Raw genomic sequence first — 22103 nt, forward strand, 5'->3', positions numbered from 1 at the left:
ATCAGCTAAAACTGCTCAAAGATAGTTCAAAGGACTTACAACAGAAGAGAACAAAGATTCACAAGTATGAGGGACAAAATTCTCTAGACCTATAATTAATAGTGATATGTCCCCTTCCCTTGCCTGTTTAAAGTACATCCTGTAACATTAAATACGGCCATAACATATGCATATTCCCTCTCCCAACCCGTGCAACCCTCTCCCTTCGCTTTTTCATAAGCAAGTGTTGTTCTGAGTGTGAGAGCTTCACCCAGTCCATCTCTTTGCAGGATCTGTGTGTTTGTGTGTGTGTGTGTGTGTGTGTGTGTGTGTGTGTTCAGGACCATCAAGATGCTCTCGTAGAGAGCTTGGACTACATGTTTACCAGATATAGCCCCCATCATCCACCTCCCCCACCTCTCCCTCTTCCTCTTCAGCCTCCTCTGCAGTCTCCTCAGCCTCTTTCTCCTCCTCGTCTTCCCATCCAACACCACTGCCAATATCACCTGAATATGCCATTTCATCATCTGTAGAGAGACGGGCAGAAAACATGCAGGGTGGGTGGGGGGGGGGGGATTTAATAATCCACTTTGGCAATCTTTTATATTGCAATAAATTATGTTCAGCATGTCTTCCTCTCAACATTGAACATTTAATAGCTGTTTCTAAACCTTGCCAGAGGAGCCATTCTTATCAAGCGCAGGTTCAGTCCAACCAGCCCTCATTTATCTTGAAAGACTTTTCTCACAGCGACAAAGCGGCGCTTTAGAATGCAAATGACTCCGGACACATGAATGTGCCACTGGTCCCTGCAGTGAGTTATGTTGCAGTGGGCCTCAGGCCTTTAACATAAAGAAAGCCTTGTGCAGAAGGCATGTTGGGGGTGCGGTAGAGAAGTGGGCCAATCCGCAGCGGACATGTTGAGATTTTTTTTCCCTGCCACAGCTTTCAATTTCAAATTCTATTCTTATATATATATTGACAGCTGAAACCACAGGGGACTTACCGCAGTCTGGCTTGCCACGCATCCTAGATCTGGCTACTTCTCCTCCGTTTTGGTCAACACACCAGCACTCTCCCCTCTCACACTGCTGCTTCCTGTAGTAGCCGTCCTCATCACAGCTTGGGATGAATCGACCTGGCGTTCACACGCAAAAACACAAACAAATAAGAGTCGGTACGGCAAAGCCACCTCAACACACAACCCATCCTGCATGGTGCCTCATCACACACGGCGCCGAGGCCAGGTGAGAATGTAAAGCATGCAGCGTATGTGGCAGCCAATTCCATATTCCATGAAAACAAATATGCTCACGGAGCAAGACAGGGAGCAAGTATTAAGTCAGCATATTGGGGTGGTGTGGATGTGGGGGGTGGCTAGCTAATCATCATGGCATCAGGGAGGGACACACTATTGGGAAGTTTTCAATTTCTGAAGCATTACGTGAATGTGAAACGCCGCCTGTGTCCACACAGTGCAGAAAGCATGCACAGCATACTGTAGGTGCATGCACAGCATACTGTAGGTGCATGGATCACTATCTTGTGGGCCTAAAGGAGAGTAAACTGTCATACTCGTCAGAGATGGAGGGATCTGTCATGACGTTAAACATTTCAGAGAATAATGTAAAAAAAAAAAGAAAGAAAGAAAAGAAAACACAAATGAGACGGAGCAAAACAGAACTGTCCTAGCGTCGGGCTGGCAGCCATGCTCCGTGTCCTTGGAGAGTCCTGACTCAGAGTCCAGTCAGCCAGCAAAAATCTGCAGTGCGCACATGCGTGCACACGCGCACGTTCACATATTCACCCGCTCACACATACATGTAAGACACACTGGTGGCTGCTTTCCCTTTGCCGTCTGTCAGCATCAAGTTCTAATCCACCAGACTGATCAGCGACTAATCCCCGCCTCCTGCGTGTCATCTGCTGGATGAAATCCCTCCACCAAGAAAGACAGATCCAATTGGGCTTAAATGCTCGAATGAGAAGCCAGATACGTACCAAACTTTCTCTTGCCGCCGTCTAATACTTGGATCCTCTCCAGGTCAGCCAGGCAAGGTGGCTCTTAAAAAGGACAGAAAATATTATTTTTTACAAGAGAACAGAACACATTTTTAGCCACATTTAGACACAGAACAGAGATAATGACAATACCTAAATTTTGCCAAAAACAATCAACAGTCAAAATTGAAGTATCTTCTGGGTCGAATCAATATTTTCCAATTCCAGTGTGTTTGCTTCTCAATCAAAGAAGTGTATTCGCGTGGGACTGCTTTGCTGGTTGGCTCACAGGCTCAGTCTCTGAGAGCTGTGGGAGAACCAGGCTGTCAACAAGCAGCAGGAAGCTCCTTGTGGTGACCGTTTCACCCCTCAGGGGAACGAGAGGAGGAGAAGGAAGACAAATAGTGACGGACCAGCACATAACACACAGTCGGCTACACCTGAGGGGCAGTTGAACGCGTTGAAGTTTGAATGCAAGGGGAATATGTCAGCACGGAGACGCGTGACTGTGTGTATGTCTGTGGACAGTGACACACACACACTCACACACACCTCCTCCCCAGAATACTCACTCTCTCTCCAGAAGCAGAGGCACCACTCGGCGGTGGAGACCTTGCCGTCCCTGTAGGAGTCACAGGAGTTGAAGAAGGGCCGGATGCAGACCTCGTACTTGTCCAGGTTGATGGCAGCCAGCTCGGCCTGGTCCAGGTACAGGTCGCCATTTGTGTCCAGCTTGGAAAACATCCAGCCTATGGAGTCCTTACAGCTGGCAACCAGGCTCCTGTCCAGCACTGCAAACACAAAGACAGTTCATTCATTTTGATCAAGAGACAGCTGCACCGATGGAAAATGAAACCGTGCCAGTGTGCTCAGAATTATCTCCTGTTTCCAATGCAAATCATCTTCTTAATTATGCTCCCGGTTTCAACAACAACACAACAAAAAGGGTTCCATCTACAAAAACTGCATCATTATCAACATTTCACAAGAATGTCCTTCTTCTCACTCTACAGCCCGGTTAAGACTTGGTGCTTATCGGGCACTAACTTGTGGCCGAACAGGTCCCGAGGCTCCATTCCTGTTGCTTTTGAAGCACAGCATGCGATGACATGTTATCTTGATCCATCCACCCAAAAGTGTTCGGAGTTACCAGCCCTGAAACTGTTTTCAAACATGTTGGATATCCAGCAATCGGGTGCAAGATTTGTCCAGGGAGAGCTGCAGCAAACACGAAGGTGGAGGCAGCACCAGCTGAACCGTGAAGCTGATTTTTAAAAATGTTTCCTTTTTGCTTGTCCAATTAAAACAAGAGTTAAACTTGTTCATTGACTTTTTTTTTTATAGAATGCAGCCTGTGACTGTAGTATTGTAACTCCCTCTTAATGAAGTCAGGATTTATGAAACAGTAGCTCGAACCCGATGTGGTGCTGGCTGCAGTGGTTCTGGCCCCAGTCTTGCTGTTGTTGTTCTGCTTGGCATTGCTCTGCAGTAGCTGGAACCAGTCCCTCAGACGCTCCCCGAGATCAGCCAGATCCTGTCCGGTACAGCTCTCTGTGGAGGCCAGAGGGAGATGAATAACATGATATTTGTTGCACCGATTCATGTATTTAGGATGATTCTTGTTGTGCGTGTGTGCGAGAGAGAGAGACATACAGAATAACAGAGACGTGACGCCTTGTATTGTAATGAATTCATGTCAAATATATATGTTTTGTCACAGCTTCTGTATGTATTTGGTCTTACCATGTCTACTCTCCATGGATGCAGGGGCAGCAGTCGCACAAGGACACAGACCTGAACACTTCAGAGTAAGATCCTTCCCTGTAAGACATGCCTGCTGCTCCAGCTTGCACTGCAACACAAGGCGTCAGCGAGAACAAGGGGACACAAAGGTGAAGTAAAATGAGTTATTGCCGCAAGATAGAGCAAATATTCATGAGGTGACTGACTGTACTCCTTAATTCAAATCTGAGATTCGCTCCTGAATATGCTGTCAAACCTCTGCTTGCACACAAGGTCAGGAATAGTGATCCAGAAGACGAAGCACAAATCAATAAACACATAGGTTTCTGTCACCACCAGCCAGGTCCTTCTGAGGCTATATATCATGGCTCTGGGCCTCAGTTTCCCCCCTGAGAGTCTCCTCGCACTACTCTGCTCTGAATGTGCAAGTTGTATGTCACAATTTACCCCACAATGCTCAGCACATTGTTTCAGCATGCAGATGAAACAAAGAGCCAACGCTGTGAATATATGTACCAACGGCTGAGCGGTGCACATATGTACTGCATGAATGTCTGTGTCTGTTGACGAGTAATAGGTGTCAAGACTATTTTAGCAATCCTATATCACAACATATGTTATTATACAGCATACAGAACATATGTGATGCTGACGCCACACGTACAATATTTCCACTTCTTTGTTGAGGGGGATGCTGTACAGTTTCACTGCCAATGCATCCTCCAGCTTCACACAGTGATTATTTCCACCGTCTTTTCTTTTCGGAAAAAAATGCCCAAGTTCACACCGATTAAGATTTTTCTTTTTTTGTTTTTACTGTATGCTTAGACTGCATGCTCGTTGGCCGACTGGTTGCAACAGAAACAAGCTGTAAACACAGAGTTGACACAATCAACATCTCGTAAAGTTGATGGCGAACGAGTTAGCAAACACTTTTATATCCAGAAGACAGTGAAGACATTCTTTCAGAGTTGTGCTTCTGGCCAGCTGGCAAGCGTGGGTCCGGCATTCACGCTCCCTTTTGCTCTGCTTTACTCTCCAACAACTCTAAATGCTTCTTTATGTTCCCCAGCTACAGTTGCTAACTCAGTCTGTCTGTTTGGTGCTGGGCAGGTAGTGTGCGGTGGCTTCATCAGCAGTCTTGATTTAACTTCATGGTCATTTTGGAAGCTGGTGCTGTTGAATTGTGTTGTGTTATACTGACAGATATTTCCATTGTTTACTCTTCCCTCACTGATACAAATGTGTAAGTCATAACTGAACACCTCTCATAATGATTCAACATAATTCTACAGCCCTCTAACGTTATGGCCTTCATAAAGGTATCATTCATTGCAGAGCTGTTGTATTAGACGGCATTGGTGCTCCCAATAAACTGACAACTGAATGTACCGTATATCGCAGTATTCAACAAAAATGAAAATGCTCAAAACAAAACCCCGTTAGTTTTACATTTAATAATTCTCAAATTGCCTCCACTAAGGTTTTTTATGTTAATTCTATATCCATCTTTCTTCATTGTACTTTGTGCTGCATTTCCAGGATTAAAATGGGTATGCATTTGTTTCTGTGTACCTTTGAGGCGTAGTTGCGTCCGTCTGATCCACACACGGGCCCAGAGGAGGAGATGGGACAGGGCTGACAGTTTCCTTCAGGAGACCGGAGAGCAGGCTGCTTCAGTCTGCGGGACAGAGGACACACCAACACTTCAGCAGAAACAGCAACTGCTGTGCTAATTCAGAGAACAGACACAGCAGCACCAGCCTGAACAGGAAAAGCTGCCCTCCCCCATGTTGTCTGAACGCATTAACGTATCATTTAACAGCAGGCAGTCGCACTGCACCGGTGCACAAACAAGCTTTATTACGATCACATCCCAAACCGGCACAAGCCACTGTGAACGTGCGAGTGTTGATCCCACGCTACTGTGCATCAGCAGGGAAGATTTTTGTGTGTGATTTGGGAGTTCTTGCCCAGGGGCTACAAACTCACCGATGTTCAAGCTTCTTGCGGTTGACGCACACGGCTTTCTGGTAGCCCTGAGCGATACACACCTTGTGTCGGCTGCACTTAACCTTTTGACAGGGGTCCTTGGTGGTGTCTACATCTGGGAAGAAAATAGAAAATTTGATTTATAATAAAGCATACATCACTGCTTCACTCTTACTCTTTTGTCTATAGTTCTCTGCCCATTGTCTCTTCATTCCCAGTTTTAAATCCCAAATGTCTCGCCTCTATTTGCACAGCATTTCAATAAAAGTCACTGGCAGATTTATTATTCTCATTTACTTATTTGAATACAATTGCATTATTACGCTTAATAGGTGACCTGCTAAGACTAAGACTAACTTCTTGCAATGTAGGTTCAAGCCTGCATGGCGAGCTCACTCTGCCCTATCCATCCATCCATCCATCCATCCATCCATCCATCACACTCTAGCAGATAATGCTGGACTGCGTGTCAGTACCCAACACACACTCACATGTCACAGATGTCTGTTCCTAGCAGGCACCCTGGTGCCCGACCTAGATGTCACACTCTATTCTCTTCACATCCCCCGCCCTTTATTCACCTACACCATCCACCAGTACAGAACACCGGAACACAGATTATTCACAGACTGCTATTGCAGGTTCGGTCTACATGACGGGGGTGCTCAAATCCATCCCCTGCTCTTACTGTATCCGGTTATATGGCACTATTATCATTTCGCAGACAGGCTTTGGATCTCCTCACTTGTCCTCTGCGGTGGCTGAATACATTAGCGCTGCCAACATCACAGGATTATTGAAGCAAACCGACAGATATCTGATTTGAGAAGCAAATCCAAAACAATACACCCCCCCCTGTCATGGCTGAGCTGGTTGTATCACCGACTGACTGCTCTAACTGAGAAACAGTGAGGCTCGGAGGCATTAATGCCCAGATGCACACCTCATCCATTTAGACTGTCAACAGTGGAGCCTTATGCCCCCCCCCCCCAATTCACACCAGTCCATCAGCAGAATCAGGGTGCAGCAGCCAATCAAACCCTTTACGACACATCCTGACACAAAAGAGGACAAGGAGATTAAGGTACTCATGGGGATGCAGCATTAACACAAAACAACGTATTTTGCAATCTGTCCAACGACAATTTAACCAACAGGCAAAATGAATTTAAGACTGAAGCAGCACACAGAGAGCAGATAATCCTGCCTTCTAATAGTACATTTGTAAATAAAGCGCGTTGGTAGCGAGCGGCTACAATGCTGGCACGGCGTGGTGTTGTGAGTACAGAAGCATAAGGTGGCTGCCTGAGCCTCATGTTAACTTAACAGGCTTCCACGGATTAAAGCGGTGCCTGCGATGATGACGTTTCCATAGCAACAGGCTCTCCGTGGTCCAGGAATCATTTCTGGGTTGACTGTGATTTGCGGCTCAATCTGGTGCTCCTGAGAACTTGCTCCCTCTCCGTTTCTGAAAACCCCCCGTTGTGCAGTCATGTCTATCAATCTTCATTTTGTTCTCATTCCTTTTGTCTCTTCAAATCAGACATCTTCATTGATGTTCTACCTGCGTGTTTATCATTTTTCCTCATCACATCCACCCTCTCTCTACTCAACCCCAGATGCACCTACTTCCATTTTTACTTTTCAAAGGTCTCTCCTTTGGTGTTAAACTAATGCCTGCAGCAGCAAAGCTCTCCTAATTAGGCTCCCTGTGCTTCAGTCTAATACAGTCCAGATTTGCATGAGGTTTATCCCTGCAGATTGAGGATAACAGAAGCAGAGCTCAGGCCACATCCTCATCATCAACCCTCTTATCGCCTATTTACACACTCAGTCTTTAACATCATGAGTGCTATCTTCTAAGTAGCAGTGAAGCCAGACATGTCTCTGGCATGTCTTTTAGTCCATTTCATGCAAAAATAGGCTTGAATTCCCACAGAGACAGCAGGAGAATCAATGTCTCAACATAAACCTGCATCAATTGATTTGTGGCTACTATTTTTGAGCGGTGCAACAAGCTGTAAAAAAACGACATCCTCACCGCTGACAGCATAAGTTACTTATTTAGTATGTAGCAGACACGGACGAATGTAAGCATTTATTTTGAGTCATGTTTCTGTCCACATCATGAATCTAAGCCCAATAGTCACCCTCCTTTTAGCTCCGCTCCTCCAACTCCGAGGAAAATTGCAAGCCTTAAAACCAAAACAATGCTAAAGACACTAAAATGCTCAGTAGAGCTAGAGGAAGTGCACCCTGTGGGTTCACAGCGACATGAATTATACAGCCATTTGATTCATTGGTAAAGGAATGGCTCCACATGGATGCTGGGAAATTCACTTCCTTGTCAAGTCAATGCCACTAAATGTGAAGCTTGAGCCAGCAGGCGATTGGCAAATGTTCGCTCTTACAATTCAGTCTTGGTGAAGATTAAACAAATAAGATACGTGCTCATTTGTCAAATTTAGAAGTGCTGGAATAGATTTTCTAAACATGAAAATATAGATAAGTGCGGTTTTAATTCTCCTGAAAAAATGAATATGAATAATAACATAACTAAAAAGGATTTATGTTGGTGCGTAATTAGAGGATGTTGAAGAGAAGACATTCAGCAGCAAGAAGATGATGTGAGGATCCAAAAAGATTCGTTTTAAATCAGGGTACCTCAGGGTTCTCCAAGTTTACTTTACGACTCTTTAAGACCTTTTCAATACCACTTGCATTGACATTTAATGCCAATTTCTCAGCCATACTGGCAAAGGTATTAAGAGTATAATTGGACATCAGTATTGATTTAAATCCTAGAAAACAAATTATTGACCAAGTATTTGAATACAATAAAGCATTTTACGTTATTCATAATTAATACAAAACAGCTTTGTGTGTGTATTCTTACTCAATAAAATGACAACGATTATTTGTATTTGTCACATTAAGAGCCCCCATCCCACTCTATGGTCACACGTAGCGCCTTTTAGTCAGCCTGACTCCCCTCTGGAGTTGGAGAAACATGCAGGGCTTTGGATGTGATGGTAGCAGCCCCAGGTGGTGAGGAGGGAGAGCGGGAAGGGCTGACACCGGACACATTTGTGGAGCGTGAAGGTGAGAAGCGCAACAGTAGACCCTGGAGGATTGTAGCGGCTTGGAAGTTGAGAGTTGCAGAAGTGTGTGTGTGTGTGTGTGTGTGTGTGAGCTCCAAGCAACAGTATCTATCAATAGCTTCAAGAGGAATCAAACCCTAGACCTTGTGAGTGTGGACTCAGCATGTTCTTTGTCCTTTGTGTCTGCCATTGATCGAAATCCATAGATTTTCAAGAAAGTGTCTACACCTTTCACCAGACCTCTCTGGCTGAGATAAGCTTGTTGAACTCCTAAACTCATGTACATAAAAACACAGGTATTCTGTGAGTGCTGTACACACTTCTTTGTTCTGACAAGTCCAAATTACAACCGCTCCCCTTTAGTGTTTACCGTCTTAACAGCGAGGTTATTCAATCAGTTGCTGGATTGATGAATTGACTGTGTCTCCCTCACTCTGCACCCCGCTGGCTGAAGTGGGATCATCCACTATGGTGCCTGCATGCAAATGTCCACCTCAGTCTGCTGTTGGCGTTGGCTGCCTGTGTGTTAAGAGTGTTGACACTTCAAAAGCCCCGTCTCTCTCTCTCTCTCTCTCTCTCTCTCTCTCTCTCTCTCTCTCTCTCTCTCTCTCTCTCTCTCCTCAGCAGCGTAGCAGTCTGGGCTGACTGGCTAAGAAATGAGGCCCGCAGGCTCATCGGAGCTCTGGAGTGAAGACATCACGCTGATTTAGTGATGTCTCAGAGGGACAAATCTCCTCTTTTTGCTCCTTCGCTTCATTAGGCCACTCATAAAGGAAGGCAGATCAATGGAGGGAGATAGTACACTCATGTCAAAACGAGAGAAAGGATAGATGAAGGGCTCCATGTGTGGAATCAAAAGTACTCTTCATCTGACGACCTAAGGCAAGCAAAGCTTTGCTAAAGTGTCATAAGAGCTGAGCACAGTTGAACAATATGTCTGTAAATAAAAATACAATTTTCAGGATGTATTGCTCCTGACAGACTTGAATTCAAAAATATAAATGAAGCCCCTCAGATCAACATATTACACATAAGTGACACAACAGCATTACACAGCTCATTACAGGTTCAGTTGATCAGGTTTTTGTGGATGTGATTTTGTAGGAAATTACCTCCTTTTTATCTACTTTCCGGTGAACAAACAGCTTCCTCTTGACAGATGAACAGGGCACGAAGACATCCTTTCCATTTTCCCTTTTTCATGTTCGCCCCATCACACTCTCCTACACGTGTCAACTTGCTTCATCTCCCCAGTCCACAATTTCCCGTCACCACAATGACTTCAGAGTTGGCCGGAATAATGTTGACGTCAGCCACTTTACGCTACATCGAGGCATATTAGCTCACACCTCTGTCACTCTCTTCTTGTGCTTTTACTTCCCTCTCTGGCCTTTCATTGGAAATCATAATTAGTCCTTCATTGAGCCCTTGGAAATTGCGCTAATGGACTCTGCCATTCAGCCGACTTCATTTAAGCTGCAAATCAAGCGACAATGGTTGAGGACACGACTCTGTCATGAATTCATCTTGCAGAGGCTCAATTAAGAGTCTCAGCAGGAGTGGAGGAGGAGACCTCCGACGGTCAGCCTCTACTCACTTGCTTGACTGCAGCAGAGAAAGTGGAAAAAAAGGAGGGAGCAGAACAAAGTGCTGATGGGTTGGAGTCGAGCCAATGTTTAGCATCTCCTGGGAGGGGGACGCATATCGGATCCACTCAAGCAGAAAAAACTGAGCAATAACATCTTTCAACCTTTTTTTCGCCGAGGAACAACTAAGTGTGGCCAGCGAGTGGCCGACCCCAGAACACAAACACAGAGCATACACGGCGCCGTCTAACTGGATGAACCGCTGACGGTCCGAGAAGCACGATAGGAGCACGACAGGTCAATGACATTCGGTTTTAATAAATCACGTGGCTTTGCTTTCACTGCTTTTCACTGCATCAGTGTGCGAGATTAGACACTTTGAGTGCAGAAAAAGATTTGTCAAATAAAATGGTTTTAAATGTTTAAGACTCGTCCTGCACTCGGGCATTTACAAATAATGGCGAGCTCAAACAGAGAGTCTGAAAACTGCCCGACAGGAGAGCGTGTGAGCTCAAACGGAATTTCTTCGTATCACTACGATGACAACAAAAACCTCTTTATCTTTATCTTCATGAAGAGGCAACTACACAGCTGTGGATTTACATGATGCTTTAACAGAAGTATTCCATCAAAATGTTCATGTTAAACGGCATCCAAGGACTCCACTGACCACACATTGGGAAAGAGATGCGATGGTGGGAGACTTACTGTCGTTAGAATCTTGACTTTCATCCCAGGTACGGACATAATCATCCTAAGGAAACATGAAGAAAACAATTATTTGTCATCAGATGCACAGAATGAAGGCCTGAGTGCAGTGTTGTTGACAGCATATCAACACTCCATCATCATAGAGGAGAAGTGAAGTAGTTTACATGATTATTATATAGTTTACATGTGGGTATGACTGTAGTTGTACATCTGTATGGAAATGAGCCCAACAAATCTGCACACGATGTCTATATGTGTGACACACACACACACACACACACACACACACACACACACACACACACACACACACACACACACTTAATAAGAACATGAGTCATTCTCATAAAAATGGGAAAGTTAAAGGAGATTTGAAATTTGGATTCAAAGAATCCAATTTGGATTCTAAGAATCAGAGATAAAGACAAGGAAATGAGTCATGAATGAATAAGACATATTAACAAAGGCAGCTGGAGAAGCAGTGTCGAAAAGCTGGACAAACTGACCTCTACCTCCTGGTGAAATGACAGCAAAAGGAGAGAAAAGACCAAATATTAGTTCAGAAGAAAAGTGTAATTTTAGATACAGCGTATTAAACTGCATTCAATGACACTGAAAGGTTAAAAAAAAAGACAATTTATGTTCATTTTAGTGCAGAACTAAAGAGGCAACAACATCAAAGCTGGAACGACATCCTTATCAAGATATTATTGATCAAACACTTTATTCGATTCGATTGACAGCGACCCAGAACTCTTATTGGTGCACAGACATACATGACATCACCTTTTCCAAATCCTGCCCAGTTAAAATCAGTGAGAATAGCAAGTAAAAAACATATTAGGGATGTGCGATTTAAACCGCGCCAAACCCCCATCAGGCGTTCCCTCCTAAGCGTAAGATCTGGTTTAAACCACAACACTGGTGCCTCATTGGCCGAGCCCCACGGGAACCCCAGAGAGTGACACAGCCACGACGTCACCAAGATGTACATCGGCGCATACCTTCACCCTGTGTCGTCCATGCGACTCACGTTTGTGAAATGAGGTGAAACAACGTTGATGCCTTCAAGAAAAAATAAACCCTGAGTAACATACCTAACTTCTCTGGTCAAACAACAGACTGTTCAAACAACAGACTGTTTTTGGATCCTGGAGGAGAAACGAATAACTTGACCCGTGATCCCCAAATTGAACCTGCAGAAGGAAGATCATCCCGGATTCTTCAAGTTGACATTCTCTTTTCTTCGCCGCTGGGCTTTGTACTGAGACGTTCTTCTCATTGAGTTTAGTTGTACAGCAGCTAAAAGGGCTTCCAAGCTGTTTTATTTTTCAAACAATCTTTTTCATGCGAAGGTTGTTCTGTAAATCTGTAGAATTGAATTTGTGCTTTGTCAGAAATGTGCATGTTCTTGTAAGTCACAGTAAGACTTATGAAGGGATTTTGTTACCAGGGCCTTTAATGTTAAACAAATGTAGAATAAGTGAATACAAAATTGAAAGAATGGACCTTTCCGACTAATTTTCTCTTGCGGAAACTTGAAACTTACTTCAATTAACTCTACATTCATAGCAGTGCATGAGCACTAAATGAGACACATTTATGATCGTATTTGCTTTAAACATCCCACGGGAGACATGTACAGATGTGAAGCTTTTTTGAGCATCCTGTTGCATCTGAAATAATAAACATGAGTCATTTCACGATATTTACAATCAGCCACCCCCCTCTTCCTTGGAGATGAGTCACTCATCACCGTAAACATTTACTGAACTGGAAGCGTGTGCCAAACAGCTCCCAGGGAGGCGATAAATCCTGACACAACACATGAAATAAGCAGCCCTCATGAGAGCTTAGAACCTTCTTCTTTGACCCGCAGTTTCATTTCGCAGAGGTAAATATTTTCATCACTAGCAAGGACTCCACTCGAGTCTTTAAACCAACCAAACTGCGCTGCTGTTGCTCTGCTCATCCTCTATACTCGCTGCAGCGGCAAGTGCATTTCCCCTTCAAATCCCTTTCCAGTAAACTGTCTGGTGTCTGGATTTGAACTCAACACTCCAGTAAAGTGATATGAATAATTGCCGGTTATGTTGCTTAACCTTGTCGGGCCTGATGGAGTCACGCATTATCAGTAGGACCTCAAAGGGTTTACGTCCTTGCCATTAATCTGACGCCTCTCCTGTCTCCTTTATTGATGCATCAGCGCCTGCATTATTTAGCAGCCTTTCTGTGTTTGTGTTCCTGCCAGGACCGATGAGGGAACTCTCCTGCTGCTCTGACAGGACTGGGAATCAATGATTTCATAAAAGAGAGGCTGCAGAATATATATTCAGGGGAAATAAATCCTCCTGAGTGCACAGTGAAAGTGAGCATGAGTCGCAGAGCCTGGTGACAAGTTTGGCACACGGCAGAGAAGTTATATCACTCGAAAATATGACTCACAAAGCAGAAACCACTGCCGTTTTTCACACAGGTCTACGTGATTAGCGGATGCAAGCCGAGAGCTCCGCAGTCAGCTGTATTCAGGAGCTCTGTGATCTAACATCAGAAAGATCTCCTCTCTAAGAGCGGGGACGCTTACACTCCACATCACGCATGGCAGACTGGTCACCCTGCTGCCTGTAGCTCCACAATAACAGATCACAATCCCTCATATCTGTAGGATGAGGATCGTGACCCGATGAGCACTGTAGAAATTGGGCTCATCTCAAGTGGAACTGCAGAGCGTCACCACAAACACAAAAATATCTCTTCAAAAAGCGACAGATATCGTGTTTGTTGGGCGGATTAAAAAAGAAGAACAAACAGGAAACCCGTTGAAATGAATGTGTGTTTCTATCTGATAGATTGTGTGTGTGTGTGTGTGTGTGTGTGTGTGTGTGTGTGTGTGTGTGTGTGTGTGTGTGTGTGACTGACAGGTGTTTCCAGGTAAATGTGAACTGTCAGATGCATTCTGCTTTTACTGTGGTTATCCTGAGGGGTTTGTTCGTGTTGACAGTGACAGCGAAGTGCATCACCGCCTCATCGGTAACAAAGGACACAGTAATAACACTGTTATGCGGGGATCCGTCTGCCGGATAAAGGTTTATACAAGACCTTTTCTCACAATTAGCGTTAATATCTGGGGTTTATTCAGACAGTCACCTGTTATGCAGAGAGAGACTGAGTGCCACTCTACACTGAAGGTCCTCCTTAATCTCCCTCCAGAAATCATCGAGGACCAGGCTTGCAAGGCCACCACTTCTGCTAATGAATTCCTCTTCTCCATCCTCTTCCCAGTCAACTCTGTCGACAGCGAATGGTCCTTAGGTAAACGCACGCACCCCCTCAAAGAGGAGGGTCACCGAGAGATGCGGGTGGAGAGGCTGACCATGTACCATGAGGACGTCTCACAGAGATGGAAAGCATCGATAGGCTGATCAGCAAGCAGCAAAGCTTCCTAATTATCCCAATCTTAAATAGTGAAAAAAGAACTTGCAGTGGTTTCAGCTATCAAAAAAAAAGCCACAAACATCTATTTTCTTTACATGACAAATGCACTGATGTTTTATGTACACACATCTCGTGGAAACACACGACTGAAATAAACTCTTTTGGACCGTTGTAGTAAAAAATATAACCCCGAATCAAATGAAAAAATGACATTGCCCCGAGGTTGTCTTCAGCAGCGATGCTACACACAGCACAATATCACTTCCTCCCACCTTGAGATTCACACTAAGACTCAGCTGCTGTTCACACAACCTCTTAGCTTGAGTTTGCAGATCACGTGAGACAAGCCCGAGATGAAACAAAACCCCCACAAAAATACTCTCTTCCTATTTTCCTCTTATCTGCATGCACGCTGGGCTGCAGGGCACAAGAAGCAAGAATGCTGTTTTCTGCATGCACACAGGGCTCTGAGCTGGTGCAGAGCATCAAACATTGAGAATCTGGTCTGCTTCCCCGGCAGGAGGGAGTCAATCTTAATTTCTTCACTCTGAGTACAATTGTCTTGGTGAATTATTTTTCATTGGTCTTTATTAGGAACTAACTTTACATCCATGGCTACATGCACATAATTCTCCAAGCATTGTTTTTATAATTTCACCCTTTTAAAGGTAGTTGAACATGAAAATGGCCAATTATTACCCTGGTTTCCATTACACTGATATCCTGATTGATTTCTGTATGGATTTATCCTGTTTTTGTGATATGTTGTATCTGCGGAGCCTCTGGTGTATTTCCACTCTGGGGACTGCAATTGTAAACTGCGAGTAGTGACAGCGAGCTGGACTTCATCATTACAGAGCGTTCCTTTTTCTAATAATCCCAGAGCTTTCAAATACTATGTTAAGCCACAAATTGAAAAAAATCACACAGAGAATGATTGAGGACCTTCGGACAAGAAGGTTTAAGTCTGACCAAAATTCCGATTGTGCTCAGATTTGTGTAATACAATTTAAATTTACACCAAACACTTCCATATGTGGATTGTGTGTGCGAGACATTAGATGCACCTGGTTGCACAAAAAATGCAATTACAACCTAGAGCGTCCCTTTGTTATGCTTCAGTTTACAGATAGATTACCATTTCTATCATAAAACACACTATGACAGATGCATTGACATAGCCTGTTGTCTGCATTCCACTTCTCCTCATTGTTATATGTATATGAGTAACCTCTTTCATTCTGAAGGTGTTGGGCAAAAGGTATTCATTCATGATAATTATCTTGATTCCATAATAATTCCCTGCCTCATTTAAGAAAGGCTCTTCACATGCACTCTTACACTCTTCAGCCTCAAGTAGAAATGAGTGACGGAGGACGGATAAAAGGTGAAATACAAAAGCTGGCTGAAAATTGCGCTCAATTACGGAAACTGTGAACTGCTTTTTCCCTTTCACCAAATATATATATATACATATTCAAAGGCAGAGGAGAAAAAATCTACTGGATTCAACGAATTTCACAGAAATTCTGATGCAAATCTTAAACTTTATTGCGTCGTCCTTAGAGTTTTGCATCATGCACAAGTCATGCCCACACAACAGACACACCTACAGTTACAGCGTAAAAGAAAAATCTTACTTTGTGTCTCTGTGCACTCATGCCAACCCTGTACTCACTATCTATAAATAAAATCAGCCCTTGTGAATTCAGTGCCCTGCAGAGAATAAAAGAAAACAGTCTGCAACTCACAGGAGAATCTGTTACACACCGGCAGGACCTTCACACTTCAGTGAAAACCCCATGCTCAACTGAAAAACAGACATGCAACAATGGAAAATCAATGAAGTGGCCTTGGTAGGAGCAACAAGAAGGATAAGAATCAGCCAATGATTGGAGACAGGGGAGTCAAAAACAATGTAATACAATAAGAGAGTCTCAACCAGATCAGCAGCAACATAGGACAGAAACCTGGCCCATCAAGTGGAAGAGCCAGACTGGCTGTCATTGCTGGGGCCTAACAAGTACAGTGAGCTTACTCAGATTCACATTACGACTGTATTTTACTGTATAATTTGAAAGCTACAAATAATTTTGAATCTTGAAAATGTTACGATGATAACAAGTTAGGTTATGAACTAGTTAGCCTGACATGTTAGCGGTTGGTGTAGGAGCAGTCAAACACACCCGAATCCCTTCCTTGCTCTTAGAAAGGGAAGAAATTGAGTATCGCTCTTATTGCAGCCCTCAAAGCATGTGTTGTCTCAAGTTAGTTCTGTGACGACCAGCTCGTTTCAAAACAAGCGTCTCCCCTCCAAACACTGTGGGTTTGTGTGCGTTCTTTCTGAGTTTGATTACAGCGTACACTTTCTCAACAAGCCCACTCAATAGCTCTCAGGTGCTAAAAGCTCCAGTTTTGCGCGACTATATTTTGAACCATTTCTAACCTGTTCTAAATTTTCAGCTATACTGTTCCTATGGGAGCTGATCTTGCACTGGTTGTGACTATAGTTTGGCTCAAGCTCAAAGGTAATCAACACATGGGTGACATTTACTGTATGGACAGCTACTGACATTAGAGTTATTGTCACTTTTAAAAGAAAAACCACTGTGATTTATTGAACCGGCCTTACAGAATCCCAACAAGCCCCACACAGTCTCGTAATAATTCAAGTACATTTTCAAATGAGAGTTAATCCTGAATCCCAGCCTACAACTCGAGTTACAAACTGTCCAGTTTTGTATCTGAATTCATACAAACTAACATCAAACTAACATCAAACAATGTTGGGGCTTTTACTGCAGATGACTGGGCTATTTACTGCACATAAAGGTTTTCTAACTACAGGAGGTCATTGGCAGTATCCCACAAAGAGCTCATTACAGGCAGATTCCTGGTTGTTGGGGGTTCTCTGCAGCAAACAATCTATTTGGCATACCGACTCCTAGATGTAGCCAACACAGAAGCAGGTCACTCCGACAAGTCTTACATGTGAAATGCTGAAGAGCAGGAATTTCTAGCCTCTGTAGGGAAGAATGTTGTACAAAAGTGTCTTTTTTTCCCTGCAGCTATTAGTAACACCTGTGTTCACAAATTAGATATTTATCAGCTTTCGTCACGTCTTAGAAAATCCCCTCCCTGTCTCTCTGCGGCACCTTGTGCCCTTCAACTGTGGCTATTGTACTGCAGTGAAGAGCAGCTGTAGCCTTGCAAGCGTGGCATGATGACAAGCTGTTTCTCTTTTCTTCTTCTATTCAATCACAGACCACCTATAGGCCAAGACACCACACAGCGCACCAGTAGTCCGGACAAACTCTCACAAAACTGTTGGAAGGGATCGAGATCCATCTGCTACGCCGACACAGCTCCGGACGATTGCAGATCCATAAAGAATCTGGAGTATGATAAGAAACGACTCATGCCAGAACAAAGTATGACGAGATAGACTAATGGATTCCTGATAAGCTCTTATCATCATAGCTTTAATGCTTCAGTGGCAGTCTTTCCTAACATCGGAGAGCGTGATGTAGAAGAGCGGCTGCACAATAGGAAAGCCAGCCTGAGCGCAGGGCCGGTGATGATAATTTACTGCTCTTCTGGTCTTCAATGGAGTATTTGGCTCCACTGTTGCAAATGCCATTATCCACAATGATGTTTTATATGCTACAGTGAAATGATAAAAAAGGAGCACTGACAGAGTGTTAAAATGGTGGTGGATTGGTGCCACTTTAAGGCTAAAATCAGGCAGGGGAGTATAGCTGTGGTGAACCTCTCGTCAAATGTTCTTGCCAGATTGCCAGAACCTTCCGCAAAATGCTTTCCCCATTCTGTAGATTTACTGCACAGGGATGTGATGTTTTTGAGTTTCTTGAAGTGAATGTTTTAGGTGCAGGAAGGATTGGTACCGAGTGGTCCAGAGCTGCCTGTATAGTGGAGAGGCATGTGTTTATAAGATAAGGATTTACCAGGCACAGACAGTGCTAACCAAAAATCACATCATAAACACTGAGCTCTATGCCTGCATGCGGGAGGGATGCTGACAATAAACAGCTTCCTTCTAGTTTGCAGTCCTAATCATTATCCATTTTCAGTCATATCTGAGTTTATCTTGAATCAACAGGAATAAAACATACCGGAACAATTTCACAGCTTGGTAATTTCATGGACAGAATCGTAATTCCAAGGAAAGTTGAGCAAAAAAATTTAATTTACTGTTGATTTTGCCTTTGGTAGACATACCAAATTGGATCCGCAATGCATAAAATGCATTACTCTCCCCATTTAATTTCACGCTGAAAATAGATTGGACTGAGATGTTCCCAGCTGACATCTAATTGTCCGTATAATTGAGGCTCTGAATTCATGTCTCCTGAACAAATTGTATTAAGTGTCTGGTCTGAAAAAAGAAGCTGAAAATAAAAGTGAGTACATGATGAAAGATGGATTTTTATGATTCTATATCTGCAATTTGTTTCTAGAAACTGTCTCCATCCTTCATTCATCCATTCTATAGCGGCCTAGTAATTATTTGTAATAACTTTCTGGTTGTTTAGAATAATAGAGGGAATAAAGAAATGTATCCCATGTTATATCTGTTTTAATTTCAACCAACAGTGCTTCATGTCTTATAAGAATTGAACAAATAACACCAAGTGTTCGGGTTGTAGCTCTGAACTCAGTTTCTATGCCTTCCCCGTTCCCCTGTTGTTGTTTTTTCACTGGATTTGGTGCATTAGTGAAATGAACTGTTGAGTGCACCTGTCAGATTAAAGGATTGAAGGTATCCCATTCTATCGTGTGTTGACTGTAACTGTTCAATCTAATCGCCTTGTCTTCCTGTGAAATAGATTGAATTGAAGTGTGAGAGCTATTTTTATTGGAAGACAAAGAGCCTCTTATCCAGATTCTGCTTTTACAGTTCATGAGAGAATACATGTGAAATATTTACAGTGTGTGTTCTGTAGCCTATATGCATTGTGTGTGTTTATGCGTGTGATGCTTTGATTTGCATCCGTGTGTGTTTGTGTACATGCAAAAGAGAGAATGAAAGAGGTCGTCTTTCATGTTGTGCAGCTTTGATTATTGCTTTCCAGTGTCGGATTAATATTCAACATTCAGCTCTCAGAGGACTGTGCAAGTCAACATCAAAGAGTGTAATCTCAAAATATAACTGTGTCATCGGCAGTCCTTTATAAACCATATCATTTACAAAGACTGAACTGCTCATTTTCTGTTTCCGATTTATTTTTTTTCATTCTGAATCATCAAGGAAATACTCACACAAATCGTGTTTGAGTTGAAGAAGTTTGCATTTTGAAGGATATGAAAAAATCCTAAAAGAGGATGTTTCCTCTGATTCCACCCTGAAGCAGGACTGGTGAGGGGGATAGAGTCATCAAACCCTCAGTGATGAACGCTCCGTTTCAACTCCATAACACGGAGACCGCTGTTGCTACGGCAGCAAGCTGAAATCAAAGTGGTTTTTATTGTCGATCCCCCCCCCCCCCCCCCCCGGGAGTGTCAGTGGTTCGCTTCTCTGATGTTTCCCCTGTCATCATCATCATCATCATCATCATCACCAGAGACACCACCACTCCTGCCCTTTAACGCGCACGGATGCAACAGCCTTGACAAAATCACGCTTAAGCACTTGCAGGCGCACATTAAGACAATCACCTCTGGGAATAATGAACATGAAAGAGCCAGTGTGCAACTGGAACTCTTTGTGTTACCCAGCAGCTTTGATGTTAAATCAAGAGGGGAACAAAAGGGACATCAGAGCAAGTGACATCTTTACACGAGATGGCAACCCCTGAAGCAAAGTTAAGAACAACCGCTTATATCTTCCGATGCTCCACATGTTCTGTGTGTGTTTGTGTTTTTATTCATGTGCTGAATTCAGAGTGAAGTTGCCGCTCAAACATTTTGGATCAAAGCTGTGTGAATATAGAGCAGCGTCCAGTGAGTTATAATCCCACAATAATTCTGACTTAATCTTTCCATGCCTACAATTTCATTACTTCCCTTAGTACAGTTCCCGAGGACATTCACCTCAAGTAATAACAGTCAAAGTAATCCGATCCCAGGAGGGCGGCTGCCAGTCTTCACACGCATTCACCTTTTCTTCAGGGACGTCCACGAGGAGGTGTATGAATGCGGATCAAGAATGACACTAAAGCCTCTCTGCGATGGTTATTACATGTAAAGAAGAAGATCTGGCATTGTTCTCATGCATGCTGGGGCCGAAGCCAGCTGCTCACATTTCAAATCCAATAATGATACCCATCACGTGATAGTTACCACCCTGGATCTATTAAAACCCAATTAACAGGAGTTATAAGGTACATAATCCAAATGCACTATTGTCCAAATCCTGTTGGGGTCATTAGTAATCATTTCACAGAGCCTGCAGGCAAAATGATGTCCGTACATTCACTGACACAGCAATATATCACCGTCCATAGCCTGCAGGCTTTAATCAATCCGTGCAACCCAGTTCAGTCTGATAGGTGAATATGCACATCGATCAATTCCCGCCTCTCTGCTTTAATTGCTTAATTCTCTTGTTCGTGAAATCTCCCGGGACATGTCTGGAAACACATCTGAGTTAACCCATATTAAGGGCAGTATGATGGAATAGGCATATACTCCTGCTGTGCAAGTGGGACTGAAACAGTAATTGCTTAATATTAACCGGGTATACTAAAAGTGGGAAGAGTAATAACTGTGGTTTTATTTTTGACCGAGCAATCCTGGTCAAGCTATATTAAATATCACTTTAGATATCCTGAATTTCGAGGAGTCAGATAAGTGAAACGTCCAGTATGGCATCGGGACAACCATTATCCCAAACTATCCGATTCACATATAATATACATTTATTTTTAAACATTTGCTCTAAAGCGTGTGTGTGTTTCAACTGTGTGTGTTATGTTCCAACAACAGAACCAAGTTTGTGTGTATTATGCAGGCTAAGAAAGTGTGTGAGAACTGTTATTACTGTTTCTGAATGGCCGTGCACATTCCCCATCAGCGCATCTTATACCGCATTACCGCGCATCTCACAATCAACACGGCGGACTTACATCTCTGAACCGATTCCAGTGCTTGATCTTGCGGCCGTACTGTGAAATGGTGGACAGCCATTGCTCATCTTCCATGAAATTCCCCGGTTTTTCCGCCTCTTTGACGCTCTTCACGTCGGTCTGGAAGGTAGACCCCACGAGCATCACCAGCGGGACGAGAAGGCACGCGATATCCGTAATTTCCACCATGGTAGCGGACAAAAACACCTCGCGCACACCGGCTGTCGGCTTTCCTCTTCTGGGAGGGGGAGGATGCTGAGGCTGGATAGAAACTACCAGCTGATTAGCATATAGGATGCGCGAGAGAGAGAGAGAGAGAGAGAGAGAGAGAGAGAGAGAGAGAGAGAGAGAGAGAGAGAGAGAGAGAGAGAGCGAGAGCGAGAGAGAGAGAGAGAGAGAGAGAGAGAGAGAGAGTATTCAGGGTAGGTCCTGGTGTCATGTGATGGTATTTGGTATATATGAATATGTCA

General features: G+C 43.7%; 1 protein-coding gene across 1 annotated transcript; it reads right to left on the reverse strand.

The window, feature by feature from the left end:
* Window positions 1-360: 360 nt before the first annotated feature.
* Window positions 361-21849, reverse strand: spock2 (SPARC (osteonectin), cwcv and kazal like domains proteoglycan 2; the record flags this gene model as incomplete). Its single annotated transcript, XM_079280278.1, has 10 exons — window positions 21634-21849; window positions 11111-11156; window positions 5716-5830; window positions 5299-5404; window positions 3724-3832; window positions 3397-3531; window positions 2553-2771; window positions 1981-2043; window positions 986-1117; window positions 361-506 (listed from the first exon to the last, which is right to left on the reverse strand). Exons 1-10 carry the CDS (start codon window positions 21820-21822, stop codon window positions 361-363), a joined length of 1260 nt encoding a protein of 419 aa, XP_079136404.1. The 5' UTR covers window positions 21823-21849.
* Between the last annotated feature and the right edge of the window lie 254 nt (window positions 21850-22103).

The sequence above is a fragment of the Melanostigma gelatinosum genome (assembly GCF_949748355.1).
Source record: "Melanostigma gelatinosum genome assembly, chromosome: 12".
Lineage (NCBI taxonomy): Eukaryota > Metazoa > Chordata > Actinopteri > Perciformes > Zoarcidae > Melanostigma > Melanostigma gelatinosum.